Raw genomic sequence first — 14454 nt, 5'->3', positions numbered from 1 at the left:
TTCTGCTTCTCTACCTTCTGTTTATCTGACAAGCCCAGAAGCTCTGGAGGGGGAAGGAGAAGGGGGCGGGGCATCTTCTTCAGCTCCTCTGGCCCACATGGATTTCACCCTGTCCTCCTCTGCCCTATTACTTGTTAACTACACCATCCTCTGATGCACTTGCTCATATGTTTTTGTGTATAGTTAGTTCCCCATTTGTTTTATGTGAGTCTTTTCTTCAATGAGATTTTAAACCCTTTAAAAGTAATAAATTAATTAATTTTTAGGTTTTCAACATTCACTTCTATAAATTTTAAATTTTCTCTGCCTCCCTCCCCTCCTCTTCCCCAATATGGCATGCAATCTGATATAGGCTTTACATTAAACCCCTTAAAGGTAGAGATACTGAGCAATTTTTGTGCTTGAGGCAAGTGCATGAAACACATCTTCACATCAATTTCTAAAGATAAACACATTTAGAATTGTGAATGGAAACTCCCAGATACCATAAGGCACCTGATGGGGAGTATGTGGGTAAGGAGGAGCTGATTATCTATTAGTAGATCTATTGGCAAGAATAATTGTTTTATCTATTTATCTTCTATCTGTCTATTCAATCAGTTATCTATCTATCCATCCATTCATTCGCTTACTTATTCATCTGTCTGTCTGTCTGTCTGTCTGTCTGTCTGTGTCTGTCTCTGTCTGTCTGTCTGTCTGTCTGTCTGTCTATCTATCTATCTATCTATCTATCTATCTATCCATCCATCCAGTCAATCAGTCATCCATCCATTCATTTACTTACTTATTCATCTATCATCTATCTATCTATCTGTCTATCATCTATCTATCTATCTATCTATCTATCTATCTATCTATCTATCTATCTATCTATCTATCTATCTATCTATCTATCTATGTACCTACCTATCTATCTATCTATCTATCTATCTATCTATCTATCCATCCATCCAGTCAATCAGTCATCCATCCATTCATTTACTTACTTATTCATCTATCATCTATCTATCTATCTGTCTATCATCTATCTATCTATCTATCTATCTATCTATCTATCTATCTATCTATCTATCCATCTATCCATCCATCCATTCATCTGTCTGCCTGTCTGTCTTTTTATCTATTTATCCATCCATCCATCCATCCATCCAGTCAATCAGTCATCCATCCCTTCATTTACTTATTCATCTACCTATCTATCTATCTATCCATCCATCCATCCATCCATCCATTTGCCAACTGGGTAACAAAGTTTGGTTATTTCTCTGTTCCTGAAAGAATACAAATCACATCAGCTGCCCCTAAATGTTGGTGCCCTGGGAAAAGTTCTAGTCACCCTACTCTACTTGTGTGTCTCTGTTTGAAATCAAAGATCTTGTCTCCTACTTCTTTTCTGTCCCCTAGGACTCAGATATGCTTCTACCCAGTAGACACTTGTTGAAGGAAGTCGAACCGATAGCTTGCAGATATTAAATATTGCTAACAGTATTTTCTTGACTTTTTCTTTTTCAGTGTGGCATAATTTACTGGTTGTTTGGTGGGGCTGTCAGGAATCTTGGGAGCCCAGGACATGTTGCTAAGTGGTTCCAGCCACTCCAGGTATGGTATGGCTCTTCAGCTATTTTGTTGCATTGCATTCTAAGAGGCTAGCCCTCTGGTGTTGTAGGTATCTTTGTGTGGTGAGCCTCGAGAACCTGGAAGGCTAGCCTTTTTCTGCATCTGAAGATAAGGATGTCAGAACACAGAAAGAATAAGAGATTTGTCCAGTATATTAGGATCAGAACTCAGTACCTGAGAGAATCTTTCTCTGTCTTGAGTAATGCTAACTCTAGTTTATGTTAGCTCTTCCTTGGTTAACTTAAAAAAAATAAAGAAAACTGGTATCCCCTGATTTAATCAACTTTACTCTATTTTTGGATACTGCAAACCTACAACAGTGAATACTAATGTGGAATAAAATTCTCAGTGGCTAGTGGTACAGTGGAAAGACCATTGCATCTGGGGCCAGAGAACCCGAATTCAAGCCCTACCTCTCTATGTGACCTGGGACAAATCACTTGAGAACTCCCTGGGCCTCAGTTTCCTCATCTGTAAAAAAAAAACCCACCATGATTTCTAGGATCTCTTCTACATATAAATCTAGGACTCTGATATGAATGCATTTTCTTTTTGATCAAACACAGGAGCAGAAATACACAGGGATGTTTGCGATGACAGAGCGGGGTCACGGTAGCAACGTGAGAGGCATACAGACAGAAGCGACTTTTGATCTTGCTGCTCAGGTAATAACTGTGGCTTTGTTTGGTAGTGATGTAAAATACCATCAGTCTGATTGGGAACCAAAGAAAAAGGCCTGATGGATATGAGTGTGTGTGTGCGTGCATGCATGTATGTGTGTGTGTGTGTGTGTTTTCTGTGCCTTTAGATTAACTCCAGATTCACCTGTCACTCTAGTATATGCAGATTGGGATGTGTGATTGGTATGTGTAATGACTGGTGCCTTCCCTGAGGCATTTCACTATCTTCTGCAGCAGGAGGGGGTTCCTATTCAGGAAGAAAAGAAACTATAAGTGGTATAATATATTTGGCCAAGTTCCTCTCCCTGGAGTTACTAAGCAATTAACTTAGCTGTCAAGAAGAAATCTCCCAGGTTTTATTCTGCAAAGGTAAACATAGCAGGCAAAATCACAGAGCTGGGAGGACCATTAGAGGTCACCATCCAGGACTGGTCAAAGGAAATAAGGATGTTTAGCTTGGAGAAGAGGAAACTAATGGGACATAATAGCCATCTTCAAGTTTTTGGAGGGTTGTCTTGTGGAAGAGGGATTATTCGTATTCTGCATGGCCTCAGAGGGCAAGTCTAGGAATAATGAATAGTACTTGATGAAAGACAGATTTAAGCTTGATCTAGGGACAAATCTCTACTTTTATGCAGTTTTAATTGTTGTGTATGTGCTGCCTTGGAAGGTTAGTGGATTTCCCCTTAGGAACCTTCAAATGAAGGCCAAATGAACACTTATTGGGTATGTTATATGGGAGATTATCAGTGAGATATGGCTTGAATGGCATGATTTCTAAGGCGTCTTCCTATTCTAAGGTTCTTTGATCATCTCATCTATTATTCTCTCCCCCTCTCCTCCATTTTGTAGACAAAAAAATCTAAAACACAATGAAGGGAAATGACTTGTTCAAGGTCACGGAGCTAATTAGTGGCAGATTTCAGATAAGAGTTTGTTTCTTCATTAATAAAATATGGACATTGGACTAGATAATCTCTGAGATCCCTTACAGATATAGATTCCAACATATGATGGCTTCCTATCCCTTAGTCTTTCCCATTCACAATAATTCCCTCTAGGCAGGCCAGAGAACACCTGTGTTTGAGCTCTAGGTATGTATTAGGCTAACATTCAGCCAAACATCATAGTTTCCTTCAGTTCCTATTTTTTTAAACCAAAGGACAAGGATTGCTTGACTTTTCCCATCATCTTTTCTTTCCCTACTATGTTTATATAAAGAAGGTGGATGGATTTATTTTGTATACCTTTACAGCTATCAGATGCTTTTAAGAGGGAAAAAAATGCAAATTCAAACAACAAAGAATAGATATATTTTAAGGTGCTTTCAAAAATTATTTAGTGGGAACATGCATGTGTGTGTGTGTGTGTGTGTGTATACACACATGTATATGTACATACAAGTGTGTGGGATTTCAAATCTCTAGGTTTAGCTTTCTTTTGGAAATCTGAATTGGTATCAAAAAGCTTTTCTAATTTGGGCAGGCCAGGTTGAAGCGGCTTAATTTTGAGTTACTCTTTTTTCCTTCTAGGCCTACCTGGATAGAGATTGAATCAAGCAGGGTAGTGGGTTGTATGCATTTTGTGATATTTGTGGGACATTGATCTATTTGGAAATCCCTGGTTGCATTTGGAAGTTCTTCCACCCTAATTTAATAAGCATTTATGGAGCACCCATATTGTGCTACCACTGAGGATACAAAGGCAACATTAAGTTCACACGCTGACAAAATCACAAAGCCTAGAGGGGTTGACATAAGTAATGAACCCTCTGATCAGAAAATTGTAATAGGATCATAGATCTTGAACTGTAAGGGACCTCAGAAACCATCTCATTCGTCACTTTCATTTACAGAAGAGAAAATTGAGGATAAACGGGAAGATAAACGGCTTCCCCAAGGTCAACTAAGTAGGTCAGACCCCCCCCCCCCTCATTGCAGTCAAGATTTGAACCCAGATCCTCTGACTTCAGAGTGCATCCTCTTTTTAGGTATATCATTGTTTATCCTTTCCAAGTCCCTTATTTTACAGATGAAGAAAGTTTTTGTCTATCTAAGTTAGATATTGCCTAGAAGTGGCCTCTTATAGAATTGCTCTGGACTAGAGAAGCTCACTTGGTTTGGTCTTAGTTTGGAATTTTTTGTTGTTGTTCAGTCATGTCTGACTTTTTGTGGCCCCATTTGGGGTTTTCTTGACAAGGATACTGAGGGGTTTGCCATTTCCTTCAACTTTAGCTCATTTTATAGTTGAGAAAACTGAGGCAAACAGAGTTAAGTGACTTGCCCAGGACTGAGCAGCTAGTAAATATCTGGGGCCAGATTTGAACTTGGGAAGATAGTCTTTCTGACTTCAGGTCTGGCACTCTATCCTCTGTGCCATGTAGCTGCCCTAGTTTGGAATTGGGGGACTGCTGAATAAGGGGGCCTTAAAATTTGTGGGTTCTGATTGAAGTTCGTGGTGTACATGTAAGATACTCTTCTTTTTGTTAAATATATTTGTATTTATTCATTAAATATTTCCCAATTACATATAACAATTTTATTAACATTAAAAAAATTTTGAGTTCCAAATTCTCTCCCTCTTTCCTGCTTCTCCCCTATACCTTGAGAAGGCACGGAATATGATACAGATTATACATGTGAAGTCATACAAAACATGTTTCCATATTAGCCATGTTGAAAAAGAAAACACACACACACACACACACATACACACACACCAAGAAAGAAAAAGAAAGTAAAAAAGATATGCTTCAATCTGTACCTAGAGTTCGTCAATTTTCTCTTTGGAGGCTGATAACATTTTCCAACACATGTCCTTTGGAACTGTCTTGGATCATTGTATTACTTAGAATAGCTAAGTCATTGTACAGTATTGTTACTGGGTACAGTGTTCTCCTGGTTCTGCTCACTTCACTTTGCAGCAGTTCATATGTCTTCCCTGTTTTTTCTGTAACCACCCCTTCATCATTTCTTATAGCACAATAATATTCCATCACAATCATACAACACAATTTGTTCAGCCAATCCCCAATTGATGAAGTTGCCCTTCTTGTAAGTAGATTCACTGTAGGTTAGCTGATGTGTGTACTATCTTCTTATGGGGAAGAGGGAAAGGAAGGAGGAGAAAAAGGACTAAGGATAGATTCATGGTAGAGAGGAATAAACCCTTGACCTGGAGCTAGAAGAACTAGATCGAAGTCCTGGCTATGCCACTTCCCAGCTAGAGGACATTGGGAAACTCACTTGCCTTTCTCAAACCTCAGCTTTCCCATCTGTAATATGGAAGAGCTGGGCTAGATGATCTCTGAGGTTAGTTTCAATTTTAATAGTTTATGATTCTTGAATCTGGGATGTGATATAAACCTTCCCTAGGTGGGGAATCATAAACAGTATAATTATTATGTTGGCACTGAGTGTTTTTCAGTTGGATGTTTCATTGGAGTTTACCCCAAGACCCTATGACCACAGTCATGAGTAAGGGGTATCATATATAAATCTCCTCCACATAGTTATCCCATAGTCTCCTCTCTTTATAGATAGAAAGGGAAAAGAAAGGCATAAGAATTTAAATAGTGCTAGTATATGCCTTTACACATATTATCTTTTTTGATCCTCATAATGACCCTGTGAGGTTAAGTGGTTTTATTATCCTCATTTTACAACTGAGGAAACTGAGGCAGATAGATATTAAGTGACTTACCCAAGTCCACACAGCTATTAAGTGTCTGTGGTTGGATTTGAACTTGGGTCTTCTTGACTCTAGGCCCAGCACTGTGCTACTTAGCTGCGACAAATGGCTTGTGAGTATAGGGGGGCCAAACTCTCTTATTTCCCTCATAATAGTCTTATATTCAACTTACTTTTTTTTTTTTTAAAGAATGTGGTATAGATTCTTTTTTTGAAAAAAAGATGCTTTTGCTTCTTATAACATTAACATTTCCCAATATAACTTTCCCCTCCCCTGCCTGCCAAAATAATTCCTCTATATCTTAAAGAAAAGCAGTAAAACAAAAACATACCAACATAGTAGCCACATCTAAAGTGGTTGTGGCATTCTGCGCCCATAGTCTTTTACTATCTGCTGAGGGGAGAGAAGAGTTAAATAATCTGTTCTCTAGAACCAATATTGGTCATTGACTATAATCTGAGTTTAGCTTCCTTTTTAATGTTTTCATGTGCATTATTATAGTCATTGCATGTGACTGCCTTACTTAAAAAAAAAAAAAGCACTTTCAAACTTTGAAAAATTGGAGTCTGCCCTACGGCTGTTTTCCCTGTACTGAAGTCTTTTCAGTACTTGGGTCCCATGATCCCCAAAGAGCAGAACCGATCCTGCTACCTGGTCTGCATTAGCAGATGGTACTTTCTGATAAGGGAGTTTAGTACTCTGAATATTAATAATGATGAGGTCCCGGTGAACTCCTCATTCACCCCCCGGGGGAGCTAGACAGAGTACAAATCCATCATCAACACAAACCCCTGAGAACTGACATTACAGGGAATGAATTTTTCCCTTCACTGGTTTTTTGCATTTTCCTCTTCATTTTCCTTTTAAAACGTTGGAGCATATCATATCAAATGAGCCTTCTTTCCCTTGAGCCTTATTGAAATCTTTTACATGCTCTGGTTACTGGTTCCTTTAGGTTTGTTATATTAATTTATTTATTTACTTACTTTGGGGATATGGGGGTGGGGTGGGGTAGAAGTGATCTGGAGGGAAGAAAGTTTTGTTTGAAAAGCTTTGGCTAAAACTAGAGATTGAGCGGAGAAGGTAAATGAATCTATAAAGCCTTAGGCCATGCTGGGTTTTTGGGTTTTTTTTTTTGGTAATTGACCATTTTGTTGGCCTGCTACAAATAATTAATAATAATAGCAGGCACACATGGTATACATTATTTCGATATAGCTATAATGCTTGTATTCTAGCCCATGCAAACTTTCCAAAGCCAGGGCTGGACCAGAAGTCTCAAGCCCTCTTTCCCAGGGTATATCAGATGTTTATGGGGAGCTGACCTAGTGTTCTCTCCCACACCAGGTCTGCACTGTCAAGTCACGTCTTTTGGTGGTAGTCTCATTGTCATTTTCAGTTGTAAGGAATATTCCATAGGGGTTATTTTTTTAAATTGATTTTCATTTTAAAATTGTACCCAGTTTGAAGTCACATCTCCAGTTGAGAAGAATTTGTTGACTTGATAAAACAATGTCTTCCTCTGGAGATTTCTTTGAAAAAGATTCAGCCTGTCCATTTCTGTTTCTAAAAAGGTCTTGCATATGTTAAAAGTTTCCCTGTGCAAACATGTGTCAGTGAATGTTTTCTTAGGCCCCAGGACTGTGTTTCTTGGCCAGAGGGAAAGTGTAGTCTATATGCTTTTAGAATCTGAAATCTGAGATAATCTTGGTGTGATCAATAGCATGTTGGTTTAGTTCAGCCAGATCTTCAGTATAGTCAATCCCAGTTAAACTGAGAGGGATTAGGTCACCACGTTTAGGAGCACGTCAGTTTTCCTCTGGACTCTTTACCCCAGCCCAAATCGCCTGCCTTGTTTTAGGCCAGCAAGAACATGATTCTTTTCAGGCATAAGGTCTAGTTAGCTCATATTTCAGTAGTCACCTAGGTGGCTGAACCATGGCAGAATGCAAAGAGAAGGGGAGAAAGGAGAAGAATCCTTAGGACTGAGGATCTGCCTTATAGTAATTTCAGAGGAGCAAGAAAAGAAGGTAAAGAGATCTTGGGGAAAAGAGTCCAAAGTGACTACCATATTTTATCTGGCCTTACTTTGCAACCAACTTCAGGGGTTCCCTATGGCCTCTAAGGATAAGATATAAATTGTTCTCTTTAGCTTTTAAAGCCCTATTCAACCTGACCCCAACCTACCTGTCTAACTGTTTTGGACATAATTTACTCTTTGGCGCTTTGAGATCCACCCAACCTAACCTTCTTTGTTCATCACACACAGGACTCCATCTCCTACCTTGTATCTTTGCACTGGTCAGCCCTCATGCCTGGAATTCACTCCCTCCTTTCCCCCACCTCAGTGAAACCCTCTCTTCCTTTACTATACCGCTTCAAGCACTGCCTTTCACATGAAACCTTTCCTGATCTTCCAATTGCTAATTCCCTTTTTACCAAACTACCTTGTTTTTAGCTACTTTTTATTTGCTCACTTTAAAATCATCATTACATATTTTTATATATTCCTCTTGCCTCCCCCATTAGAATATAAACTCTTCTGAGTCAAGATTGTTTCTTACTTTTTACTTGTATACCTAATATCTTTCCACAAATGCTTGGCACATGTTTCTCTATTAAGAAAAAAAAATGCTTCATGTCTATTTGAGATTACAAATCTATCAGGAAAGCAGAGAACTAGAGTTCAAAGAAAACTAAGAGGTCTAGTTCAATCTTTCATTTCATAGATGGGAAAACTTAGGTTCCACAAGATAAAATGATTTTTCCAAGATCATACATTGGAAATAGCAGAGACAAGATTTGAATCCAGGTTTTCTGATCCATAATAAATTCTTTTTTCACTGTCCCAAGTTGCCAGTGGAGGAACTGAAATAATATCTGAGGTGATATATTCTGACATAATTGACTTTGCAAATCATGGGAATGAGTAGTTAGTCCTACAATATAACAGTAAATCTTAATCGTTGAATCATAGACCCTTAAGGCAGAAGGCACCTGATGCATAGATCATCCAGTTTTTGCCCAGGCTACTGTAAATAACCTTCTAATGAATATTCCTTCCTCTGGTTTATCAAGAGAGACAGCATCGCCTAGTGGATAAGAGTATTGGACTTAGAGTTAGGAAGACTTGGGTTCATACCCCAGATCAGATACTCACAAGCTGTGTGACCCTTGGCAGTTACTTAACTTTTCTATTGCCTCATATTCCCCTTTTATAAAATTGAATTAGATGGCTTTTAAGATCCTTTTAAGCTCTAAATCTATGATCCTAGGACCTCTTCAATATATCCTCCACATCCCTGCCTAAGTAATCTATGATCATGTTATTCCTTGACTCAAAAATTTTCTGTAGTATCAAATCCAACTCTGCCATTCAAGGCTTTCCAAAATCTTGTTCCTACCTTGTCTCATACTACCTTCTGCTTTCTAGTAGTCCAGTGGTGTCAAACTCTATTTAGGAAAACACATATTAACATTATCAATATTTTATTGTGCTTTTATTTATTTTGTTAATTATTTCCCATTTATTTTTCAATTTGATTCTGGAATTGGGGGCTACAGTGCCACCCTTGGGTTGAGTGTTTGACACTTCTGATGTAGTCTACCAGCAAGCCAAATTGCTACCCCCTCTTCCCAATTCCTGCTCTGAACTCTAGACCTTTGCTTATGCTTATCCCACTTGCTAAAATGGACCTCTCTCCCTTCTCCTCTCTATTGAAGTCCTTCATTTATTTCAAGGCTCAATTCAAAGGCCACTTCTTCCATGAAGCCTCCCATGCCCATTCCCTCTGGTGAAAATAATCTCTCTGTCTTCAAATAACTCAGAATATTTTACTTTTTCCTCATTTTGCACTTATCTCATTTTCCCTTCCTAATCATTTGTGTCCTTGTCCTTTTATCACTTAGATTTTAATCTCCTTGAAGTCAGGGATTGCTTCAGTTTGATCTTTGTATGCTCTGTGTCTAGCATATACCATGGGAAATGTTTCTTCCTTGTTCGTTTGCTTGAGTTGAAATTACATAAAGAAAAGAAAAGTAATCCTTTGTCTTACATTTCTGTGTAGGAGTTTATCATTGACACCCCTTGTGAAAATGCTGAAAAGATGTACATTGGGAATGCAATGGAAGGTCACTATGCTGCTGTCTTTGCACAACTCATCATAAATGGAAGATCTCAAGGTTTGTATTGCTACCCTAGCTTGAAAGCAGTTCACATTTATACAGCGTTTCCCAAAAGGGCAGTTTTCAGCTTGAATAGCTTTAAAGCTGTTTAATATGCTGTAAAAGATAAGACTTTTGGGACGCTTTGTATAATGCTTCATGACAATGTAGACTTTATTTCATTGGAGCTCCATATCGAAGGCTCTCCTGTAACATCAGTAGTCAGGCAGTCAGTAAGCATTTAGTAGTCACCCACTATGTGCCAGACACTGGGCTAAGCTCTGGACACATCATACACATTTTATTCTCCCCACTTTAGGTATGAGTAATCATGCCTGGAAGATGAAGAATACCCAGATGAAGAGACCTGCTCAAGGTTACTCAAACAGGAGTAAATGCTAGGGATTGAAAATCTACCCTCCTAATTCCAAATTCCACATTTTCCCACCCTGCCATATACTTCCTTGCTGAAATTACAATTATGATTGAGTTTTTTTGTATATGTCTAGCAAGTGTATTAATCAGCCTTATAAATATACTTCAAAATCTTCATCCACTCTTCATTCTAGGCAGGTAGGTGGATAGAATGCTAAATCTCAAATTAGGAAGGCTTGAGTTCAAATTTGACTTCAAACCCTTATTAACCATGTGACCTTGGGAGAGTCATTTAACCTCTGCCTGGCTTGGTTTACTGATTTGAAAAATGGGGTAAATGAGAGCACTTATCTTACCCAGTTGTTGCAAGGATCCAATGAGATAATATTTTTAAAGCACATTGCAAAGTCTCCAATGCTATCCCTTCTGCTTTAAAATAAGTGACAAGCAGCACAATTTATTCTTGTTTTAGAGTCACATATATTCAGTTGCTTTTGCGATTGTAGACCTGTGTTTCTTAACCTTTGACAGACTGGTAAAAGCCATTTTAGAATAATATTTTTAAAAGCATAAAATAAAATACACAAGATTACAAATGGAAATAATGATATTGAATAGTTATCAAAATATTTTAAAAACCAAGTTCATGGTCCTCTTAAAATCTGTCTATGGACCCATGGACCCCAACTTAAAATCTCTGTTATAGACTATTATTTTGACCTCCTACCTGCTCAGGCTATACATACATATATACAGTCTATACATACGTACCATACAGCTGAGTGGATTTAGGGACCTGTCACTGATTCTGTGAATGACACTCAAATATCCAGTAATGGATGTGGCTTTATTTTTCCTTTAGAAGCATACATTTCAGGAATCTCCCTGTTTCTCTGACCTCTTTAGGTCCCCACTGCTTCATTGTTCCCGTGAGAGATGAAAATGGAAGATTGTATCCCGGAGTGACAGCGATTGATATGTTACACAAAGAAGGTGAGTCTTCAAGCAGGCCCTCCCTCTGCCCACGTTGCTCCTGGGAACTTCTCTTCTTTTCTTCTGAAGAAAAAAAAAACAAAAAATTACACCTTTAGTCATCAGATAGAAATGACAAAATTAAAAACAACCACAATAATAGCAATATTGGTTAAGAAGTCTTGCACAGACTTTGTGCAGAGTAGGCTTTTAATAAGTGTTTGCTGATCAAGTTTCTCATTGACTCCAAGGAAATCAAGTCAACAGCCACTTTCTGTGTGCTAAGCACTGAGAATATAAAAAGTCAAAGAAATACAGTCTCTGCTCACCAGGAAGACCACACATACAAGGAAGCTGAGAGAGTGGGGGAATTCTTTATAGGAAATGTAGAAAGTTCCACATGTACTCATGTTGTTGATTGTTTCTTTGTCATCCCCACCTCTAAGTCATTTCTTAGTACTAGGGGTTAATGGATTTCTGCTCAATTAACTGTGTGCATGTGTGGTCTTCTCCTAAAGATTATAAACTCCTCTGGAGCTAAAAGTGTTTCTTACATCCCTCATGTTCCCTGCAGACCCAGCACAGTGCTGTGTATGTAATAGAAACTCAGTAAGTAATTGCTTTTTTAAAAATAAATTTTTATTGCTCTCTTTTGGTTTTACGTTACTTAATTTATATTTCCCAACATATCTCTCTACTATCTCCTAGAGAGCTATCCTTAGAACAAAGGGGAAAAAAAAGCCCCCAAAACAAAAAACCAAACCCCAACAGCCCTAGTTCAACAAAACTATATGGAAAAGATGTGACATTAAATTTAGCATTTCATACCCACAGCCCCCCACCTCAGGAAAGAAATGTCATGAGTGAGGGAGGTTAAGTGTGGCCATTGTTTCAGAGTATTTTTTTTTTTGATAAGTGAATATTTGTTGAATGAGATTCATCAAGGTTTGTGGGCACCATCAATTGCCACTGACAGATTTCAGTCATAGTCAGGGGAAAGGAAAAAAGAAAGTGAAAAGCACAAGATAATAGTAATAATAATTTAAGATTTTTCTAAGCACTTTATATACATTATTTCACTTGAGACTCAAAGCAACCTCATGAGGTGAAGGCTACAGAGGGAACTGATGTTCAGCCTTCAGTTGTGTCTGACTCTTTGTGAGGTTTCCTTGGCAAAGATACTGCAGTGGTTTGCCATTTCCTTCTCTAACTCACTTTACAGGGAGGGAAACTGAGGCAAACAGAGTTAAGTGACTTGCCCAGGGTCACATAGCTAGTAAGAATCTGAGATTGGATTTTGAATTAACGTCCTCCAGATTTTAAACCGGGCATTCTATCCACTGTACCACCTAGCTGCCCTTAGCTGATAGAATGCTGGATGGGGAGCCAGGAAAACCTAGGTTCAGTTCCTTCCTTTGATACTTCCTCGCTGTGTGGGCTGGGGCAAGGTACTGGAGCTCTAGGCACCTCAGTATCTTCATCTGTGAAATGAAAGAGTTGAATTAGATGACTCTAAGCTTCTTCCTAACTTTAAATCTATGGTCCTATGATTCCCATTTTATGAATGAGGAAACTGAGATAGAAAAATTAACAGACTAGTAAGGGGTGAAGGTCAGAAGCCAGGAGGGAGGAAGGTCATCTTGATTCCCAAGGGCATCCCTTTATCCACTATACCATAAGAAATGGATGCTAGGTAGGGGTGGGGAACCTGCAGCCTCAGCACCACATGTGACCCTCTAGGTCCTCAAGTTTTGGTTGAATCCAAACTTCACAGAACAAGTCCCCTTACTAAAAGGATTTGTTCTGTGAAACTTGGACTCTGTCAAAAGCCCATACCCCAGGACCCAAAAGGTCACATGTGACCTCAAAACCAAAGGTTCCCCACCCCTGCAGGAGAATGGTTGAGTTTCATCCATTGTCTTAGGTACCACTAAGTAGTATGGATGAATTTGGGTACTTAGAGAAGTCCTTACTGTATACCCTACAACCGCTTTAGCTGACCTATCCTATATAGATGTGGAAGATTTTTAAATACCTGTCTCCTAAGTGCCTGATTTATACTACCTCAGACTGTGATGGAGATGCCAGGGAACTCTGGCAGCTGCTTTAAATATATCAGAGTTTGTATAGGGCAGAGGCTTAGGCCCAGGCCCTATGGAGGGTTGCCAGATGAGAATGTAAAAGCTCTAGAAAACCTGATCTTATTTCTTCTCAGGCACCAAAATGAGGATCTGTCCTAGTCAACAGGGTCTCTTGTGGAATAAAGAAAGGTACTTTTCCAGCTTATACTTCTAGCTTAAGCTTGCAAAAATAGCTTGGCTCTAAGCTGAGCAAGGAACTGTGTTATAGACATAAGTAAAACCTTAGTGGGGGGCTGGTGACAGGCTCTCATGAGTCACTCAGAGATGAACTTTGCAGATTTTGGCAGCTTCTCTGCTAAGCTAGGCAACCTCCCGTAGCCAGGTTACCTGCTGCAGCCACCTAGGCAGCTTCCTTTCCTAGACAGCTGCCTTCAAGTCAGCCAGGTGTGTTGGGGCACATTTGTGGTGAGGGAAGAGAAATTTGAGTTACACTATTATTGAAGAGCCCAAATTGACTTTCCTGGGGTCTTCCTTGTATTCTTTCATTCAACTAGAACTTAAATTGAATCTCCTTTTCTTGACCATTGCTAACTGCTCAAGCAGATAAGGTCTTTTCCCCCCACTAATTCTTTCCCCCTTCCCTCCCTCCCCTGAGCATGTCAGATCTGAGGCAGAACAAGCTTTTTTTTTGGGCCTGTCAGGGAGCTGCCCAGCTGTGCTAAAGGAAACAAACATAGCTTTGGTAAATAATCTTACTTGGGGAAAAAATGTCTCTGGAAGTAATGTGGACATCCTTGGTTAAGCACACTGTGTATTTGGAATCAAAGCTTGGCACATGGGCAGTAGGAGAAGCAGATTTGCTGATTAGAACTTGG

General features: G+C 39.1%; 1 protein-coding gene across 5 annotated transcripts in view; it reads left to right on the top strand.

Annotated features, from left to right (window-relative positions):
* ACOXL (acyl-CoA oxidase like) overlaps positions 1 to 14454 on the top strand; it is a 572636-nt gene that overhangs the window by 80369 nt on the left and 477813 nt on the right. For all 5 annotated transcript variants that reach the window (XM_072636271.1, XM_072636277.1, XM_072636298.1 and 2 more), the window contains exons 4-7: positions 1513 to 1599; positions 2184 to 2282; positions 10055 to 10169; positions 11433 to 11519. In XM_072636271.1, coding sequence (XP_072492372.1) covers positions 1513 to 1599; positions 2184 to 2282; positions 10055 to 10169; positions 11433 to 11519 — 388 coding nt within the window. The remainder of the gene's footprint in view (positions 1 to 1512; positions 1600 to 2183; positions 2283 to 10054; positions 10170 to 11432; positions 11520 to 14454) is intronic.

The sequence above is a fragment of the Notamacropus eugenii genome, chromosome 1, assembly GCF_028372415.1.
Source record: "Notamacropus eugenii isolate mMacEug1 chromosome 1, mMacEug1.pri_v2, whole genome shotgun sequence".
Classification (NCBI taxonomy): Eukaryota; Metazoa; Chordata; class Mammalia; order Diprotodontia; family Macropodidae; genus Notamacropus; species Notamacropus eugenii.
This window is presented reverse-complemented; position numbering and strand designations above follow the sequence as displayed.